The 22,436-nt window shown below is 40.2% G+C and overlaps 1 protein-coding gene across 1 annotated transcript; it reads left to right on the forward strand.

Annotated features, from left to right (window-relative positions):
• Positions 1-1,677: 1,677 nt before the first annotated feature.
• LOC137402344 (uncharacterized) lies at positions 1,678-2,379 on the forward strand. The gene has a single exon (XM_068088842.1). It carries the CDS (start codon positions 1,678-1,680, stop codon positions 2,377-2,379), a length of 702 nt encoding a protein of 233 aa, XP_067944943.1.
• The last annotated feature ends 20,057 nt before the right edge of the window (positions 2,380-22,436 follow it).

Raw genomic sequence — 22,436 nt, forward strand, 5'->3', positions numbered from 1 at the left:
TATGCATGGTCAAGTTAAACACCAGCCCATGTATGAAGCAGAAATGCCTTCTAAACCATGGGAGGTGATAGGTTCGGATATACTTGTGTTTGATAACGAATATTATCTGATAGCTATAGACTATTATTCGAAGTGGATAGAATGTCTGCATATAGAATCTCAAACTGCAAGAGAGATAATTCGAGTACTCAAGTATCTGTTTTCTCGATTTGGTATACCCAATGTTATCAGGTCTGATAATGGAACTTGTTATGCTACTAAAGAATTTAGAAACTTTGGAGAGAAAATGGGCTTTATTCTAACTACTAGTAGCCCCCCCCCCCGGTATCCTTGTTCTAATGGTTTAGCAGAAAGCGCCGTAAAAATTGTTAAAGGATTATGGGAGAAAAGCCGAGATAAAGATGTGGCTTTGTCTGCGTATAAGACTACACCTTTGGCTTCAGGATATACGCCAAGCGATCTGATTTTTGGTCGAGCTATTAGATCAAACTTGGGCTTCCCATATGAAAGTGATGTAGACTATGAACTGTTTGAAGAAAATGAAATTAGACGTAAAAAGAAAATTAAGAAACGGTGGGATAAAAAGTAGAGTTTCAAAGTTAGACGAGTTAAAACCTGGTCAAATGGTTTATGTAAAAGCTCCTACTGATGTAGGTTCAAGAGGTATAGTTTTGAGAAAGGATAAATCCCCTGAAAGTTACTGGGTCAATGTAGGCATGAGTGAAATACGCAGAAATAGAAAACATTTGTTTTTGTTGAATTCTGATGACGAGAACACATCGTCTGACTCTTCTGAGGAAAATTGTCTTTCCTTGGATAGCTACGCCTCAAAAGAGGGCAACTCTGAAATAGTAAAAAATGCCAACGGGTTATCTGAAAGTCAGGAGAACATGATCCCTGATTTAGAGATCCTTGAACAAGGGGCGGAAACTCCTGGTGTGGCTGAGCACGTGGAGGAAACTCCTGGCATCAGTGAACACGAGGAGGAAACCTCTATGTTGAGAATAGACTCGTTCCAGGAAATAGTAATGATTTGCCTAGAAGAAATTCTAGAAGTAAATTTGTGCCTTTTAGTAGGGAACCTGTTGTCACTGGCTCAGGTCGAGTTAGTAAACCACCTAAGAAATATGGTATGGAATATTATAAATGACCTTGTTTATAGTTACAGATTGATATCAGACCAATCTTACTTCTCTATCACTTATGAAGAGTGCTGGCGATTCGCCGAGAGGTGGTGGTGCCGAGAGCGGCGGTGCAGGTAGAAGCAGGGGTGGAGGTGTGAAGGTGACGAGGGATTCAGAAGGTAACACAGTGTTTAGTAAGCAGAAGGGGAGTGAGTCGGGTAAGAACGAGAGCGAAGGTAAGAAAGAAGTGTACGGTAAGCCAGGTAACATTAAGTGTGTTGTCTGCAAAAGCTTTAGAGACCATTATGCTGCTCAGTGTCCTGGATTTATTTGTTATAATTGTAAAGGTCAAGGACATTTTGCGGTAGATTGCAAGAAGACATTGTGTAGATTTTGTGGGAAGTTAGACCATGGACTTGAAGGATGTACTCTTGGTGGGTCTTCCTATAGAGATATTGCAGCGGGTATTAAGCGTAGGGTAGAGGAGAGTAACAATAGGGGACCGGATTCTAAGTTGAAGAAGCCTAGTTGAAGTTTACCCTTTGTTGCTAAGATGGATAGTTTTGTAGAAGAGATGGAGTCGGAGTCTGTTTTGACCGAGGCTGCCATCGAGCAGAAGAAAGCTATGCTCTTGCATAGGAGGAGACAAGTAGAGGAGCAGTACAAGCGCGCATTGTCTGCTATAGAGAAGGATGAGAGAGAGTTGGAGGAGGAGATTGAGAGTGAGAAGGAGTATAGAGAGGCTCTGTTGCACTTGGCTGCTGTAAAGCAAAAGAGGGCTCAGAGGAGGGGTGCAAGGAGCGCGAGTTCCGTAACGACTACTAGTAAGGAGAGTAAGGTTGAGGAATCCAAAGAGGAGATCCAACCTGAAACCTCCGTTGTGAGAGTAGTCCCTAGCAGAGATGCTAGTTGTGAGGAGAGTAAAGTTGAGGAACCCAAAGAGGAGGTCCAACCTGAAAGTTCCGAAAAGAGTGGCAATGACGACCAGCTTGCTGGTTCTGAGCCAAAGGTTCATAGTGGCAACGACGACCAGCTTGCTGGTTCTGAGCCAAATGTTCAGAGTGGCAATGACGACCAGCTTGCTGGTTCTGAGCCAAAAGTTCAGAGCGGCAATGACGACCAGCTTGCTGGTTCTGAGCCAAAAGTTTCAGATAACCTGGAGGCAATGGAGGAGGAACATGAGAAGGCCTATTGGTATGGGGATACTGCCAGTATGGAGGAAGGTGATTTGCTAAATGGAGATGAGGTAGATTGAGATGGATTGGGGTGCGATTAAAACTGTTAAATTTGCGATAACTGATGACTGAAGAAAAGACGAGTAAGTAAACAGAATATTCGGCGAGTAGAGAGATATTTATCTCATCTTCGAAACGGTAACTATGATTTGAAGCTTTTGTGATTATCTAACCTGCTTGGCTTGATAACCCTGCTTCATTGAATTTTACGCTCTTCTTGAGAGATTATGTGTTCTGCTAATAGTGGTTGCACTTGGGTAAATTTGAGTATATTGGAATTAGAGTTCGTATTTGGATTTTAGATTAAGCGGTGTAGTCTTGAAAAAAAGGGCATGTTATATATTCATATTGTAACACGTTCAGGAATAAAGAACCACAAGCTAAATAGACTACTAGAAGTTATAGCTACTGGAAGCTACGGCTTAGACGGCTATTAGGCTACGGCTTAGACGTCTAGGAGACACGTGACCCCTCATCGCTATATAGTGACTGGAGACCAAGCTGACGGCCTCTTGTGATCAGGAGTTCACGGTGAGTGCTTTATTGCTCCCCCCAGCAATATAACAACTACTGATGTAGAATGTTACGTCAGTTTCACAGCACACATCTACCTAACAAATTCAAGTTATAGCTAATTCTTTATTTTAAACAATAAACCAGAAAGAAAAAATAAAAATTGCCTCTATTTGCTCGCAGGCCTGATATTACATACGATTTATAAAATAAATTTATATTTACACTCACGTATAACAAATTTAAAAAAATAAACATAAAAAGCAATGTAAAAACAAATGGCTAAAATTGAGCAAGTTTGATATCACGCGCCAAATGGTCAATTTATAAGACAGTTGAGCGCATTGTTTTAAATAAAGTTCTCATTAAAGGCGTTCACCATTTACAGTGTGTTCGTTTTGAGTGTCTTTGGTTTCGCCGGAAACAATGACGAGAAATCATCTACATATGGAAATCCCAGCAGTTTCATTTGGTGTTATATATTGATCATATTAGCAGCTCGCCCTAAGGTATTTCTTTTAGTCCAACGCTCAACTTCGGTTAGAGAAGACAACTCTTCTATTGAAATCACTAACTGATTATACGTACGAGCAAAAGCTCTTAATTTTAGTTTTAAAAATATTTGATTAAAAATGGCACTGATGTACTTTTAGAAGCATTAGTTTTTAAACTAATTACAATATATTGCTTTAAATTGTTATCTAAAAAACCAATACTTAGAACTTTATGTAAGTTTTGGCTAAGATTAATAAAGAATCTGTGGTATTTACCTTAATTTAATAAAAAATAGACACCAAACAGCCTACATCATCATTGTGTTTAACTGCTTGGTTGTCAACAAAGTTATATAATGGTTGAACAGATGCAAAATAGATTTTATCTTAACTCTGCTCTCTGTAATTAAACGCAAAAAAAGATACAGCACTCTATATTAAAATAATAAATTTAGGGCTTGCTAATAATATCATATTACCAACTGTTCGGTTACAAAACTGTTGGCAAAATTGATACTAACTTATCACAGCACACTTATTGTTACTCAGATAATTTCCCAAAAGTAAGTGGCACTTTTTTTCTAGATTTATCTTTCAACGCTTTTGAAAATGTATGCGTTTTAAAGAATCATGCTACTTTCATCATGGAAATACCAAAAGCGCTAAAGCTGAATTTTATAATCATGCATAATTATGCTTCTACGTAAATTACCATTATATTGTTAAGGCCGTTAGAAGTAAGCTATCAACTATATCTGTGTTTTATTTTAAGCTTGTCAAATCTTATTTTATTACCCGTACAACATCGGGCATCTGCCGGGCTAGTATTTTTACCTTTACCTTGCCTTACCTAAAAATCTGCCTACTCTAGCATTGTGAAGCCAATCTGCACTCAATCATATAAAGAAGCCTAGTGGCATTATCATATGAGCAATTTGGAACAATCATAACTATGATGGTCTGTTTTCTGGTATATGGTAAATCTGTATAGTTTTTAATAGACTTAATCTTACAAAAATCATGCAATGTAATACTATATGGTATAAATAACACAATATAACATTATATTACGCAATTAAATGTACTATAATATACCATAATACAATATAATGAAACATAACATAATCTATATTATAACATGATTTGATAATACAATATGATGGTACAGAACATAATATGATACAATATAATATCTGATGTTACATTATATTATAACTTGTTATACCATAACTTTTTATATTAAATTTGATGTATATTATTGTATTATATTGCGTTTATAACAATGTAAATTTACCGAATGCATAAAAATTGAATGGCATGTGTCATGTGAGAAAAATTTAAAATAAACTATAAAAATTTACTAAAATAAAATCTTATAGTATATGAATTATATAACGAATTGTATAAATTACAAATTTAAGTTTTAAAATTTAACAAAATGAAACTAGTACAAATGTAATTGTGTTTTGTATGGTTCTATATAATTTTCTGCAAAATACGTAGCACTCTTGATTGTATTTCTCACTCAACAAATAAATTTTTCGAACTGGCAAAGTGGCTGTTCCTGCCAGGCAAAGAAAATGTTCTTTATGATCATCAACTGTCAAATTCAATCCCACGAGTTTGTGTATGATCTGTAGAATATTTGTAATTCTGACACAAGTTGTCTCCTCGTGAATAGTTGTATACATGTACTTAACTTTCAGTTCATTAGTTGTATTGCCTCGTTTGGCATTAATGTTCGTTCCTCTGTAGTATGACTGTAGTATGCCATTTTTCTATTACCAGTATGTAGCCTCTTTCGGGCATCATTTGCGAATTCTGTATGCAATCTCGAATATCGTAGTCACTGTCGCATAAACAATAGATTGGCCTAACCTCAAGCTTTGATATAATGTAGCCTATATATACATGTAATATATAAAGGCTAATATATATACATGTATAATACACTTAATATAATGTATATTTAGCAATAATAAGTCTCCCAATAATAATAAGGCATAAAATGACTAAAGAAAAATTGTCCAAATAATTTGTAGTAAATATTGTATATCTCGTAAAAATGATAGCGATGAAAATTGTTCTCAAAAATGTATTAGTTTAGTAATAGTACTCAACCAAATGGCTTTTACCCATTGTGGTAAATTACAGTAAAAGGGTTATACAATCTCACCCATCTGGCCTCTCTAGCCCCTGTCCCTGTCTGATTTTATCACCTTCAGAGGCTTTTTTTATACAAGCCATTTGAAAATAATAATTTTTAATTAGCTTCTTGTCAGCATTCGCATGTTATGTGCAAATGCTGACTAGGCATAGTACCACACATCAGCTGTGGTTAAGCGCATTAACTCACTTTTTGGGAAAGCCCATGTTTGAAAGATTTAGTCATTTTTTTGAGTGTAGAATTTATAAAAGTGTCTCTATATCTTTTGTTTTTAGTTTTAAAATCTATAAAAATTCTGAAGTGTGTACTTTGCTCCATTCTTTCTGTTTTTCCAAATGTAATATTTTTAACAAACTTCGTTCAGCTATGAAAAATTATCAAAGCTTATTTTTCAGAGACTTTGCTTACTGCTCAAAGCCAGCTCTTTGGGAAATTTCATAATCAAACGGGATTCCATGTGTAATAAAAAAGTGGATGATAATTACGACACTGAGTTTCTGCCATTGTCGACGCAGAACAAAACCCTTAAAATGGAAATGGTGGCCCTGAGAAGGGCCGAAGTGGTTAGTGGAACTACTGGCACTCAGAAATCAATTTTGACTGGTGAATCCAGTAGCCCGAGAGGGTCACCATCATCCCCGATGGAGTCTACCGATGGGCGGACGATCTTGGACTCCACTTCATGCCGTGGAGTAGGGCAAGCATCATCCAGTACGACCTTCGGTCCTGCCGTGGCCTTTGGTAGCGTTGCCCTCGGTGATGGTGTTGGCGACGGGGTGAACACGCCCTCGGTCTCTGGGATTCAGTCTGGGTAGACTGTGTTCTCCGGTGCTCAGCAGAGACGTGTGCATGCAGGAGAGGCTGAGTGGTGAACACCTCATCACAGGAGGAGCAGCGGTGTCTGTGTACACGAGCGTGCCTCTGTAGGTCACGCTCCTTGTGGCAAGAAAAATCGCAAAAAATGCACGAGTGCTTCATACTTGTAAAAGCGAATGAACTGTAAATCAGTGTGTACCCGTATTTATAGACAGTCAGCATGTGTAAGAGAGTTGATGACGTCTTTTCTAAGCCTATAATCCGGCAGCTTCAAATTGCTGACTCAATGGATCTATATTACGTTCGTCGCAATTCAGACAAATTTAAATAGTCATTTATAAGGCGCACGCTTAACACTTGTCCAATGTAGTGTATATGTATGGGTTATACTAGCAATTTTTTTATGTTAACCATTTATTACCATATTGTTCTAAGATTTGTATGTTACTATACAAACACTAAAAATTATTGATACTCGTATTGCGTGATTAGTTAGGGACAAATGTTATCGTTTTTGTATTCGAAATATGTTATTGTGGAATTGGTTGACCTAATTACTGTGCAGCCAATCAATTGTAGATTTTTCCTTGGGATTGCTATATAACCTGTCAGTTTTATCATTGCTGGTGTGTTACTGCTTGGTACTGAGAGATATAACACCAATAAAGATACTGCGTTCTTTACAATAAGCTCTGTTTGATTTTCAAAAGCAAATAGGGTATAAAATTCTTGTCACTGTTTCTGACTTTAGCATTGTGATGTTAGCCAGCGTATCATAGCTGCTTTCACTATAAATGCTATTGACCGAACATCAAGAATTATTGCGCTTGGCTTGCTAGGGTGTAACAGTTGAAAAAAAAACACCATCGAGTCTGTTTTTCGGCTCACTATCGAGTCTGTTTATCGGCTCACAATTGAGTCTGTTTATCGGCTCACCATCGAGTCTGTTTATCGGCTCACCCACGAGTCTGTTTATCGGCTCACCCCTGAGTCTGTTTATCGGCTTGCCATCGAGTCTGTTTATCGGCTCACCATCGAGTCTGTTTATCGGCTCACCCACGAGTCTGTTTATCGGCTCGCCATCGAGTCTGTTTATCGGCTCACTCCCGAGTCTGTTTATCGGCTCGCCATCGAGTCTGTTTATCGGCTCGCCATCAAGTCTGTTTATTGGCTCACCATCGAGTCTGTTTATCGGCTCACTCCCGAGTCTGTTTATCAGCTCGCCCACGAGTCTGTTCATCAACTCATCGAGTTTGCGTGAACTCGCTCTTGAGTTGGGAGTTGTCTATCCTCGACGAGCGGAATTCACTTCACATGAAGGCATAGTTAAAAGGACTGTTTTTCACAAGTTCGATAGCTTCTGAGAACCGCTTTGACATTGCTATTGCACAATAAATTAAAATTAGCATAAAACACAAAATTTAAGACTAATATAAAGTAAAAAGCAAAAAATACGAAGATTATAATGTAAGCTCCAAACCATGCAATTCTTGTTTATGTGACATTCTCAATGTTTTGGTTGTAGCTCGGGATGTACATATGAAAGCTCTCCTCTATTTCGTATAGGCTTTTTACAGGGTTGGATAACGGTTTCATTCTCACATCTCTCTTTTTCCGATGCTAATGAAATATTATGATGTGTTGTATTGAATCTGAACAAGTATATCAATAAATGTATATATTATGGTGAGATACAGTGATTTGTGGTTTTCCGCCTAGTTAGCATCTGAATTTTTTAGGGTGGTCTGGTGTGTTGTGTTTAAGATGATTAAGGTAATTAAATCTATTTTCTCCAGGCATTGTTGTCATCATAGGTCATAGTAGTTTATGATTTCCTTGGCAAAATAGGTCCTTCTTGTTTTCTTCCTGAACTGATATTTTACACATGCTAGCTCTGCGAAAGCTACTGAAAAATGTGCAACATCAAAGCTTTACTGTCGATGCACCCATTTGTAACTGTTGGAAGAAATCTATTGGTTGCTATTTTACAGTATTTTCCTAGTTTTATAATATGGAGTATAGGCATATAATAGAAAAGAAAACACTAAATATGAAGGAGTTTTAACTATCACTGTTTGAAAAGTATTCATACCAACATATTATCTATGAGAATTTACATGATTACATTGATGTTATACTGTATAACAGCAATGTAATCATGTAAATTAAATGATGTACAAATGATGTATAACTTATACATCATTATATTTTTAACAGGCACATAGAACGGACATACAACGAAGCAATATCGAAGCGTTAGCATTCTACTAAGACGTTCGTTTTGTATTTCGTGCCCGGCGAAGCTTCGGAAATTCTAGCGGAGTTTATTACCCTTTAGTGGCGCTAGCAGCTTGCCCAATCGCTAAACACCAAGGACGAGCAAGTTTAGCGGCGACATGCTTATAAACCGTAACCGAAATGTTTATCAACTTCAGCTCTCTAAATGTCGCGCCGAATGGGCGATACATAAAAGTTTATTTGCTAGATTTAATTGCCATACAGTTTGAGGCGGTCCAGCATTTATCCTTTTTTCTCTTCTAACGTTCCTTTTAGTTTAATCTTTGTTTAAACTTTCTACTCAAATACTACAAAAACAGGTTAGCATTACTTGCAATCTAGTTACACGCATCCTGTGGTGGACGCCGGAACATGACGTTAGTTTCTCATTTTGTTGTATGTGTTGTCCTTTTTATTTTATCGTTGTTTTACTCGCTGTGCTGTCATTTGTCGTCACTCATGTTGCTGTCTTATTTTATTGTATGTCCTTTTTATTATACCATTGTTTTACTCGTTATGCTATCACTTATCGTCACTTAAATTGTTGTCATACCGACGCACCAGCGATCCTGTTGTGATGAACTGTGTAATTCAATAGCCGCCGATCTACCAATAAATACCGCAGCTAAACGAACACAATAACACTTTCATTCTTATTATTCCATTTATGTTTGTTTGTGTATTAATAATAGTATCTAAATTATATTATAAATTGTACTCATAAAGTTATGCTAACTCTGTATATATTTTGAGATTGAACTAACGATATTATTATTGTTTACCCGGAACACGGACTATAGCCGACACGGCCTTTTGTTAGCTTGTCCGTGTCCGGACAAGTTTACCCGGGTTTTGCCCGCAATTGTTAATATATAAAAGGGGCTCGAACTTTATAGCGGGCAGTTGGTTTTTGGACACGATACGATACAATACAACTATTTTATCCGCAACTAGCCTTATTTATTAAACCGGATTATTATCCGGGGGGGCAATTTGATACGTGCCGGTATCTACTCTAAGGACATAAAAACCGGACTACAATATATTACAGGGCTGTTGTCCGGACTACGTAACACAACACTCAGTGGCCAACCTAGTCAATAACAACAGGTAGTAACGGACTGGGTACAACTTTAAAGGTAGTTGCACGCAATCCATTACATCTGGTGGCAGCGGTGGGATAGGATAACTCCCACGGACAACCTGTTTTATTGATTAATCGTGAGTATGGCAACCCGGAGGACTAGGAGTGCTGAAAGAACTGGCATAAATGCAGTAGAAGCAGAAGTACTCCACAGATTGACCAACGTACTAGAAGAGATGCGCACAGAGGGTCGGCGCCCGGGACCACCACAATTCAAAGCTCCAGAGTTTGATGGATCAGGAGACGTAGAGTATTTTATCCAACAGTTTGAAGATGTAGTCATGGCAAACGAATGGAGACCATTAGCTAGTATACTTCACCTCCGGGAAGTGCTGAAAGATGCAGCCCGAGAGTGTGGCAAGGCTGGAACAGTGGAAGCAATTTTTGAAAATCTTAGAGTGCGTTTTGGAATGACTGTGAGAGGGGCTCAGGCTCAGTTGTCTATCTTGAAGCGAGATTTCAAGACCAGTCTTCAACAACATGCTGCATTGGTGGAAAAGCTAGTGACAGTGGCATACCCGGATCTACCCCCTGTACACAGGAACATCATGATGCGGGACACTTTCACTAATACATTGGGACACGCAGGGTTGCAGAGACACTTATTAGCGGTGCCTACACCCACCCTGGCCGATGCAGTACGCGCAGGAAATGAATACCTGCAAATCCAATCACTATTCCCAGGCAGCTCACACATCAGACAAATAGACGAAGACGGGGAAGATGTGTTAAACGTCACTCAGGCCCGGAACGACTCTCTGACAAATATAAGTAAAGTGCTACAGAAGCTGGTGGCTGAGATGGCTGAGTTACAAGCAAACCAACACAGGTACATAAACAGACGCTCAGAAAGGCAACCTATACGGGAGCCACTCAAGTGTTGGGGGTGTGGGCAAGAGGGGCACCCACACAGGAGTTGTCCTACTCACCCACGAAAAACTCGAAAGTTTCCAAACACAGGGCCGGGAAACGAGGAAAGCCCGCAGCAGTAGGACTGCCTACTGGCTGCAAGAGGGCACCCCCAGATAAGAAACAAAAAAATATACAGGTACGACAAGGATGCCTGGGGAACACCAATAGAGGTTGGCAGTCTCCAAAAAATGCTTGTCGACAACCAGAACCTGCACAAAAGTTCGAATGTAAACTTCAAAATAAATATGAAGTACTTATGAGAGAATCAGAAACCGAAAACAAAGAGTTGAGTCCGCCTCAAAGCGATCAGGTAGAAACTTACCAAAAACAGCTTGGACAAAAACAAAAAATCAAAAGACGTTCACTCAGCCTTCCTGAAAGACGGAAGCTCCACGGTGACCGCCCTTTAGACCTGAAACTCCCTGAAAGACGGGAGCCACAGATAGATATGACAGAAAGTTTAAAGAGACCACATGGGTCTAGCTATTACTTACCTGGAAAAGTGGGAGGCAAACCGGTACTGTTCCTTTTAGATACCGGCTGCAATACCAACCTGATCAGTAAGCGCATGTTTGATCAGCTACCTCAAAGTTTTAAACAGCAGCTTAAGCCATGTACGACACATGGACAACTGGCAGACGGGAGTCGACTGCCTTTCTATGGAGTGGCACAACTGCCTGGTCGCCTCCGGGATATGAAATTCGAGGAAACCTTCGTTGTGAGCAGTATTAGCGAAGATGGAATTCTAGGAATGCCTTTTCTTGCTGATCATGGATGCAAGATGGATTTTGGGCAGCCCACCATAACTATTCAGGATTTGGTAATGCCTTGCGTGGACCGTTATGGGCGACTACTACAAAACAAAGTTCAGTTAGTTCGAAGTGTGGAAATTCCGGCCCGCTCAGAAATGACAGTGCAGTGCCGGATCACGACTCGAAACTACTACCCTGTAGGAATAGTGGAGAGTGGAGGAGAAATACCTCTGGCTACCAGCCTCAATCAACCTCATAAAGATGGCCGGATTGTTGTTAGGCGCATGAACCCGTTAGATCAGCCATTGAGAATTCCTGCTGGGAAAACTGTAGGAATGTACACGGGAATAGAGAAAAATGACATAGAAATGCCAGAGGTAAAACTTTCTCAACGAGCAGCAGTAACGGCCGTGAAACAGGAAGTCGGATCCACGTGGGTCCCAAAGCACTTGCAACAAGTGTATGAGGACGCATGTCATGGTTGTCGAGATGAACAGCAACGACGACAGTTGGCTTGCTTACTGATTGAGTATAGCCAGGTATTTAGCACCACTGACGACGATGTGGGACAGACGACTCTGGTGGAACATTCCATTCCTATCATAGAGGGAGCTCGTCCCATACATCAGCCGCCACATCGGTTGGGCCCTCAGAAGGAAGCCGAAGCCGAACGACAAATTCAGGAACTGTTGTCGAAAGGGTTGATCGAGCCCGCGAGTGGTGCATGGAGCTCTCCAGTGGTCCTAGTGAAGAAAAAAGATAATAAGTGGAGGTTCTGCGTTGACTACCGCAGACTCAATGCCATCACAAATCAAGATGCTTACCCTATACCCAGAATTGACGACAGTTTGGACGCACTGTCAGGAAGTAAATACTTTAGCACACTGGACCTGACCAGTGGATATTGGCAGGTGCCACTGGACCAGGATGCCAAAGAAAAATCTGCATTCACGACACGCAGTGGACTGTGGCAATGGAAGGTGTTACCCTTTGGGCTTACTTCGGCTCCCGCCACGTTCCAACGGTTAATGGAACAGGTTTTCCAAGGTTTACACTGGAAGACGTTACTGCTGTATCTAGATGATGTGATAGTGGTGGCGCCTGACTTTGAGACCCATGTGAGTAGGCTCCGAGAAGTGCTGGAACGCTTGCATAAGGCTGGATTAAAGCTTAAACCATCAAAGTGTGAGCTGTTTCGCTCCAAGGTACGGTTCCTAGGACACGTGGTCAGTGCTGAGGGAGTAGCTACGGATCCCGAAAAAATTCGTGTGGTAAAGGAATGGCCCCCCACCCAAAAACTTGACAGAGCTCCAAGCATTTCTGGGAACTGCTGGATATTACAGACAATACCTCCAAGATTATGCTACAAATGCAAAACCCCTTTCTCAACTGACCAGCAAAAACACGCCGTGGCGGTGGGGCGAGGCAGAACAAGGAGCCTTTGAAATACTAAAAAATGGTTTGGTAACGGCTCCGGTGCTGGGATATCCAGATCTGTCTAAAACCTACATCTTAGACACCGATGCTAGTGGGGTGGGTGTGGGAGCTGTGCTGTCACAGAAACATGATGACCAAGAAAGAGTCGTGGCGTATTACAGCAAGACCTTATCACCTGCTGAAAGGAATTATTGCGTAACACGAAAAGAACTGTTGGCAGTAATTAAAGCAGTAAAGCATTTCCGACCCTACTTATATGGACAACAGTTCATACTGAGGAGTGACCATGCTTCACTCCGGTGGTTATGTCGGCGAAAGGAGCCTTTGGCACAAGTTGCTCGGTGGCTAGAAATCTTGGCAGAGTTTACATATCGGTTAGAACACCGAGCTGGAGAAAAACATGGCAATGCAGATGGCCTTAGCAGACAAGGCCAATGTGAAGAATGTAGACAATGCGAAGCGATTGAACGAAGAGATGGCGGACCAACCCACAAGGAGTTAGAACAAGAAGCTGACAGAGTTACTAAGATAACGACTCAGGAAGAAAGCCAGGCCAAGCAATGGTCCAGACTACAGAGAGAAGACCTTGGACCTGTAGGAAGGATGTACAGGGCGATAACACTGAATGAGACCCTTACCGACTCGGAGGTCGAGACAGGTAGTACTGAATTAAAAGAATTATACAAACGCCAGAAGGCTGTGGAAGTGAACACTGACGGGGTGATGGTGATTCGGACAATCGTACAGGGCCGAGCTAGACGATGTGTGGTGTGCCCCAGAACTAGCCGGATGGCTATAATCTGGAACACGCACAAGATGGCTCACCCTGGGATACATAAAACCACACAACGTATCAGGCTACACTGGTATTGGCCAGGACTGGTCACCCAGGTTAGGCAGACAATACAGTCCTGTGAGGTCTGCCAGGTGGCCAAGTCTGGAGGAACCAAGACCTCAAGAAGCCGCCAACGCATGTATGCCGGGAGGCCATGGCAAAAAGTGGCAGTCGACTTGGTGGGCCCATTGCCAGAAACAGAGAGGAGCAATAGGTGGATATTGGTCCTGACTGACCACTTCACCCGTTGGCAGGATGCACTTCCAATACCAGACGCAACAGCTCCTACAGTAGCCAAAACACTAGATGAAAGAGTATTTTGTTGCATGGGACTCCCAGAGGCAATTCATACCGACCAGGGAGCCCAATTTGAGTCTGTTTTAATGACCGAACTCTGTGCCCTGTGGGGCATCAAGAAAACACATACTACCCCCTACCATCCTCAAGCTAACGGAGTGGTGGAGAGAAATAATAGGATGTTGGGAGACGCCCTACGCGCTCTACTACTCCGGAGGGGAAGTGATGAGTGGGACACACTTCTTCCACAGTTAATGCGGGCATTCCGTGGCACCCCACACGTAGTGACGGGTGAGACAGCTAACTTCCTGATGTTTGGAAGAGAACTTCGACTCCCCGACCAACTACAATGGGGACCGCCTCCAGACACCCCTGTAACTCGAAATGAATATGCAATCAACCTCCAAGCACGACTGACAGAGGCACACGAATTGCTCAGAGAGCAACAGCTTAACATTCGTCAGACAGACTCAGATGAGCCACCCCTATATACGGTGGGAGACCTAGTCTTGCTGGAAAATAAAAGAAGGAGAAAGGGAGAGCATCCCAAACTACGGGCCAAATTTGTTGGACCATACCGGGTGGTAAACAGCTTTCCAAACCACACTTATGAGATAGAGGCCCGTGGACAGACCTCCGTTCAAAACGAGTGCCGTTTGAAGTTATACAGGGGTTGCGAAGAAGAACTGGGCAAAGCACCTGGGTCAAGGGAACCTGCATTACGCCCTAACATGAAAGGCGCCACAAGAAAGGCAAAGAACCCACACACAAACCCGGAGCTTCCCCCAGCCATGGAGGTAGAGCAGGACATGCCAAGAAGAAGTCTCACAGAAATAGAAGATATATTACCCAAACAAGATGTTACCATGGGTGGCCCCCCACAGGTCCCTATTGAAGGGGGAAGAAAGAAGCCATGTCAAGAAGGACTAATAGAGACAGATAAATCCGAAAATGAAGGAAGAACGACAAAAAAGCCGGAATCCAAAGATCCAGGAGCATCCACAGGAACACAAGGAACAAAAATGAGGGACAAAAGCCCACCGAGGGCCAGGAGACCTCCAAAAAGATTTCAGGATTATTACTGTAGTCATATAAGGTCAAAACAGAAAAAGAAATTTGGAAAAAGCTACAAGGATACCGAAATGAAGGATGAAAAGATATTGGCCAATCAGCAAACAGCGAAAAAGAAACCATGCGGTTATCCAATATACAAACAGAAACTAACGTATTACTTACGGAATACGGGAATTCTAGCAGACGACAGTTCATGTAAACGAAAGCCGTGTTTAAATAGAACAACAATACGAGATCTTCCCATTCTAACGATGGCCAGAACATTGCATAGACGATCAGACCGGAGAGAAAATAGCCTGGAAAGATTACTGCTCGAATTAAATAATTCAACGATAGAAACTGGAGTGGATAACGAACCAGAAAATCAGAGCTTGGCCGAGATCCTGGGATTTGAACATGCTACTAGAACTCAGGACGTTGATTTTGATAAAGAAATCAGGAAAATATTGCAGAGTCCTACGGAGACAAACAATTTTGCCGTAATAAAGGATCCACCTGCTTTAAAGGCAGTAGGGGGACCCGGATACCCCCCTCCGGGTGTCATAGCAAAGAAAGAAATGCGCGCAAAAGCCAAATCCAGAGAAAAGGTCATGTCATTCCCTACAACCGAGTCCTCTCGGAACAGTCCTGTTTTAAAGGCAACAGGGATGTCCAAGGAGGAGCATAAACTCGGATCATACGAAAGAACGAGACAGGACCCGGACCCGGCTGAGCTGGATCTAGGGTTAGATCTGAGTGATGACTTTTCAGATGAGGAAGAAGAATTCCCTATTTTACAACCAATAGAAAAACCCAGGACCTATCGACCAATAGACACACTCTCAAAGGGAAACGATATCGGAGAAAACAAGTCGACCAATCACCCGGTTCAAGAGTATCCGGAGACCCCCATGTGCAGAGTGGCGACAATTGGCAACGATAGTCACGTTCTATCCCTAGGTAGAAACACACCTGAAACCCGAAGACAGAATAAAAAGGGAGCTCGAGAACTGCACGTGGGCCGAGAACACGTAACTATGGACGAGACAAAGAAACTCAAGTGGCTACAACCAGAAACTCTTACAAAAATAGAAGCCGCAATCGGGACGGACGGCGTCACATGTCAGATTTGTAGACTGGTTTCCAGTAAGCGGAGACTAAGAATACACGTAAAACAACACTACACCCGGTTGTATTGCTTTTGTGGCTACACTAGCGTGAGCCGAGACTCTGTTTACTGTCATCAGCTGGCTCAACGATGCGGACAATTTTCCCAAGAACGTCAGATTTTTGAAGTAGATAAAGAATCGCATGCCAATTTCATTAAAACAATTCTACCGACAAACTCGAGCAAGTGGCTTACGTGCACCCCTACACGATTAGGTCCCAGAATGTACACACATCAACCAGTTTCAAGCAAACATACCACACAAGATGCACAAACCAGAGACAAGAAACGATCACTACCTGGTGTATTTACTCGTCTGGGCAACTGGCGTATCCCAAAAAGAAAAAAGGAAATTACCCAGGAGGAAGTAACTTCCACAACAAACTCTAAAACTATCACGGACGACGTGTCACGACAGCCTCTCCGTTATATCACAAAGACTCAACCCCACATACGGATCGAGGAGCGAGACGCCGTCATAGAAATCGACAAAAATAAAGAAAAACGACGACATAGACTGACTCTCGCCCATAAGTTAGAGGACGAATGCGATCAACTAGAAAGGACAATACAACAAAAACGTACAGAGATTCGGCGACTATACCGTGAAGATTAAAAAATAAATTAGTGATCCCACATCTCACTAATGAAGGGGGATGTGTGATGAACTGTGTAATTCAATAGCCGCCGATCTACCAATAAATACCGCAGCTAAACGAACACAATAACACTTTCATTCTTATTATTCCATTTATGTTTGTTTGTGTATTAATAATAGTATCTAAATTATATTATAAATTGTACTCATAAAGTTATGCTAACTCTGTATATATTTTGAGATTGAACTAACGATATTATTATTGTTTACCCGGAACACGGACTATAGCCGACACGGCCTTTTGTTAGCTTGTCCGTGTCCGGACAAGTTTACCCGGGTTTTGCCCGCAATTGTTAATATATAAAAGGGGCTTGAACTTTATAGCGGGCAGTTGGTTTTTGGACACGATACGATACAATACAACTATTTTATCCGCAACTAGCCTTATTTATTAAACCGGATTATTATCCGGGGGGGCAATTTGATACGTGCCGGTATCTACTCTAAGGACATAAAAACCGGACTACAATATATTACAGGGCTGTTGTCCGGACTACGTAACACAACACTCAGTGGCCAACCTAGTCAATAACAACAGGTAGTAACGGACTGGGTACAACTTTAAAGGTAGTTGCACGCAATCCATTACACTGTTTATTCACCTTGTTAGCCGGTATTCCTACCGTTTGTTATTGTATATGTGAAGGAGCGCACTCACTTAGTTCAGCAGAGCAAATGGCCGTACGCTCCTCGGCTAGTGGATTTCCTTATCTAATAAAAAATTGAACGAAGCCACACGCAATTTATTTTTGTATGAAATAGTCTAGAACTCTAGATCGTGCCAAGTAAAGGCCGGCAAATTCCTTTCCAATCCGCTAGTTTTAATGGAATGACGAAGGTGCATTTAGCACGGCGTTGTTAAGATTCTTGAAGCTGTAAGGAATGAAAAACTCGGAATCGTAGGCAATATTATGAGATGTTGTTAATCAAACCACGTCGGTGCAGATTAGTAGGTTTATGTTTTAACTCATTCACAAACACTTAATTTCCAGGTGATTCACGATTTTTCAGAAAACTGCTGTAAATCAAGTTACTACTACAAGAGACAAAATTGAGATAATCTACCCATTTTACATTGCAATGTAAAAGACCCCGATACAGTCACAGATATGTGGCTGGTATATAGAGGATTGTCACCCAAGCCACTGATATTTACTTGCTGGGTGCAATATAGTAGATTGCCATCTGGCTGAAGATTGCTTCCAATTTTGCATGACATAGCAAGAAGTTTGAAGTCCCTGTGTGGTATTGGGCACAATAATGATTATTGACTGCAATGAATAAATATTGTGTAGGGCTACAAGGGGCTTTAGCAGCATGTCGCTACCAGCGTTCTCTCTAAGCACTGCGATCGAAGCGGAAAAATTCGACACTGAGATGGAAATTTGAGATTGTTATCTTGAAGTAAATTCTACTCGACAAGGATAGACAACTCCCAACTCAAGAGCGAGTTCACGCAAACTCGATGAGTCAATAAACAGACTTGTGGGTGAGCTGATAAACAGACTTGATGGTGAGCCGATAAACAGACTCGAGAGTGAGCCGATAAACAGACTCGAGGGTGAGCCGATAAACAGATTCGTGGGTAAGCCGATAAACAGACTCGAGAGGGAGCCGCTAAACAGACTCGATGGTAAGCTGATAACAGACTCGTGGGTGAGCTGATAAACAGACTCGATGGTGTCTTTTCTCAACTATTACACCCTAGCAAGCCAAGCGCAATAATTCTTGATGTTCGGTCAATAGCACTTATAGTGAATGCAGCTATGATACACTGGCTAATATCCCAATGCTAAAGTCAGAAACAGTGACAAGAATGTTATACACTATTTGCTTTTGAAACTCAAGCAGAGCTTATTTGTAAAGAACGCAGTATCTTTATTGGTGTTATATCTCTCAGTACCAAGCAGTAACCCACCAACAATGATAAAACCAGCAGGTTATATAGCAATCCCAAGAAAAAATCTACAATTGATTGGCTGCACAGTTTTCAGGTCAACCAATTCCACAATAACATATTTCGAATACAAAAACGATAACATTTGTCACTAACTAATCACGCAATACGAGTATTAATAATTTTTTAGTGTTTGTATAGTAACATGCAAATCTTAGAACAATATGGTAATAAATAGTTAACATAAAAAAAATTGCTAGTTTCACACATACATACACTCTACATTGGACAAGTGTTAAGCGTGCGCCTTATAAATGACTATTCAAATTTGTCTGAATTGTGACGAACGTAATATAGATCCGTTGAGTTAGCAATTTGAAGCTGCCGGATTATAGGCTTAGAAAAGACGTCATTAACTCTCTTACGCATGCTGACGTCTACAAATACGGGTACACACTGATTGACAGCTCATTCGCTTTTACAAGCATGAAGTGGGGTCCAATACCATTCGCCCATCGGTAGACCCTATCGGGGACGACAGTGACCCTCTCGGGCTACTGGACTCACCAGTCAAAATCGATTTCTGAATGCCAGTAGTCTCACCAACCACCTCAGCCCTTTTCAGGGCTATCATTTCCATTTTAAGGGTTTTGTTCTGCGACGACAATGGTGGAAACTCGGTGTCGTACTTATCGTCCACTTTTTTTATTACAATCTCATGCCCTCGCAACAAATCCCAAAAATATTCTGAATTATATAGACCTAATTAAAAACCTTCAAGTAGTTTACAAGTAGCCTACTCATTAAAGCAACTAATTTTCAACTTGGTTTTGCACGATATAGTCTCTCTTGGTGTTACTTTTATGTAACATTTGATTTTTAGCCTTATGGGTTTGTTTCTACATGATTCTGTTGATAGGTTTCTCTCAGTGCACTTTAACTTTGCTTCAGTGCTAGAGCCTGAAGAAATCTTATTGATTAGTGAAACAAATCTAGTCACTACGCGTGCTGTAAACCTCTTCTTGACTACAGTTTCCAGTGAATTTGCAGCCTTCTCCAGTTTTATTGTTATTTCGACTTACAGATTGAACTAAAAGATTCATCCAGTAGAAAATATCAAGTTATTATTTTAATTAAGTAAGTTAGAAATACTGTGTCGGATCAGTCTACAAGTCGTTTGTGGAGAAATATTGAAGTTACTCAGATAACATGTTATGCTGAATCATTCTTCTGATATTAATAGATATGACCATACCTGCCAACTCTCACGCATTGGGCGTAAGACTCACCCAATCACCCCAAAAAAATGAAAATGCGTGAAAAATGCGTGAGATTTTTGCCCCAGATTCCACAATTTTATATATACTATCATTGATACATCAATTGCTCAAAAACCAAATCTCACGCATTGCCCCACTCTTGGGTTGGCAGGTCTGGATATGACTGGACCTGTAACAAAAGTTGTTTGTATTGGTTTTCATAGAAGATGTTAGGCTCTACTTTAAAAATTGTCAGGCGCTTTATTCTAACAGTATTTTCTAGTTATATATTTTTATACATATAATTCAGGTCTATTGTGGTGTCTTTTACCATTGTTGAAAATGGATATCTCTCTCAAGGAGTCAGATTGCTTTTTGACATCTGGCTTTTCTACAAACATGTCTACAAGTTTCTATGTTTAATCTATCTAAAATGAAGAAAAAACAACATTTTTTACTCATTCGCACCTGAAGCGAATTAACTCACGTATTTATAACGTTTCTATGCACCTAACGCGAGTTATCTCGCCTCTGAAATTTACCTTCTCAATGTATCGCTATTTTTAAATTACAGAAGAAAATTTTTGATTATTTAGAAAGAAAATTTTCTGGCCAATCAGAAAAACATTAAAATATGCCCCCAATGATGTCTCTGGCAAAAGTTATGACCAAAATAGTACACTCATATTAACATCTACCTAAACCGGAAATCATCATAGTGTCTTAAAATTTTATTGCTCGCGACAAATTTTTTTCAACTCCAGAAGTAAATAAGCAGATTCAGAAGTGGTAAGACAGTGAAAGACTGCATAAATCAAATCAAAACATTATTTTTAATGTTTGACAGTTTTTATTAACTTTTAAATTTGCCAATTTGAATCGCTATGCTCGAATAAAAATACAATTTTTAGGCTGTCAGCCGTAGTCAGCCTAAAGTTATTATTCACTTTCAATAGCATCATATTGATTCTTAAAGCTGTATATAGAGTCTGAAAAGTCAAGAACAGAGTTATTGAACATATTGTTATTATTTGAAACATATTTATGACAATTTATTCGAAATATATTGGCATGTAGATTAGCTATGTTTTGGTTTGAAGGATTATACTCGTCAGGAAAAGTTCGAAATTAGAGTTTCATAATTTTCATGTTCATGTCTAACTGTATATATATAAATAATATTTATAACTGTGGATTGTATGCAATAAGTAAGTAATTTTAGTGAAACTTTGTATATTTTGCAATTTTTATGGTCCAGTCTAACTTTGTTTCAGCAAATAACAGTTTTTTCAAAATGGAATTTTTCTGAAAATACATTCTTTGAGACCAGGATCTACATAAAAGGGATATGAGTTGTTTATATGAATGCAATATAATTTAAAAGAAGAGACTCGGCCGGTTCTTGCGCAACTTGATTAAGTGAATTATCTCAAGTTTGTCTCCTGTAGTAGTAATTTGAATTATGACAACTTTTTGAAACTCAGCCGTTTCTGGGGCTAATCGCCTGGAAATTAGTCGGGTTCGAATGAGTTAAAAAGAGTAGGATTATTATATCTGATGCGCAAAAAGCTTTAAAATTCACAATTATTTTGCCTGAATCTTGGAAAATACTTTCCAAGGTGATACCGATCTAACTTTGCTTCTAGCATTAATCAAAAATGAAAAAGCTGCAGATTAAGTGTCATATTTTATTACTAAGTAGCCGCAAAAACTGCCAAATTATTTTAATGAGTATCTTATCTTTAATTGATTGTTTTATTTTGCTCATCACTTCTTATGTTGCAAACCAACTGTTGAGTTTAAACACACTAATGCTTGCTACTATTTGTATTAGTGCTGGGCACAAGTACTTCTTGGCCAATGAGTTTAGATTCGTTCCCTTCCGTTCGAGTTTTTTGAATACCCGGTAGATGGTAGTGCTTAGCACGAGTACTTCTTGGCCAACAGGTTTTTTTCGGGTATTGGGTTTGTTCATACAGATTTTATGTCTACAATTTCCAAACATCAGACATATTCTAAATTTTACAGTGCAATTATAGTTCTACTCAATTTATTTATTGCTTTTTGCTATTTTCTAAAGACCGATATTGTTGCTCGCAGCCTTAACCCTTTAAAGTTTGAACCCCAAGTGTCAGTTTTCAGGCATTGCGCAGGGTGTGTCAGAATCTCTATCGGCCGCAGTTCCGACATTCACATGACTTTGTTTACAAAAGCCGCTTCTAAGTAACAGCGTAAACCAATTGAATTAATTTTTGCACATGATATTATACCAGAAACTTCACTTCCATTTGTAACAGTTTTTAAATATCTTTACCTACTTCCTTTGTTTTAATAACAAATTTTATTTGAATGATATCGTGAAAAAATCGACACGACTCGTTTGTTGGTAGGTCATGAA

This window comes from Watersipora subatra, chromosome 8 (genome assembly GCF_963576615.1).
Source record: "Watersipora subatra chromosome 8, tzWatSuba1.1, whole genome shotgun sequence".
Lineage (NCBI taxonomy): Eukaryota > Metazoa > Bryozoa > Gymnolaemata > Cheilostomatida > Watersiporidae > Watersipora > Watersipora subatra.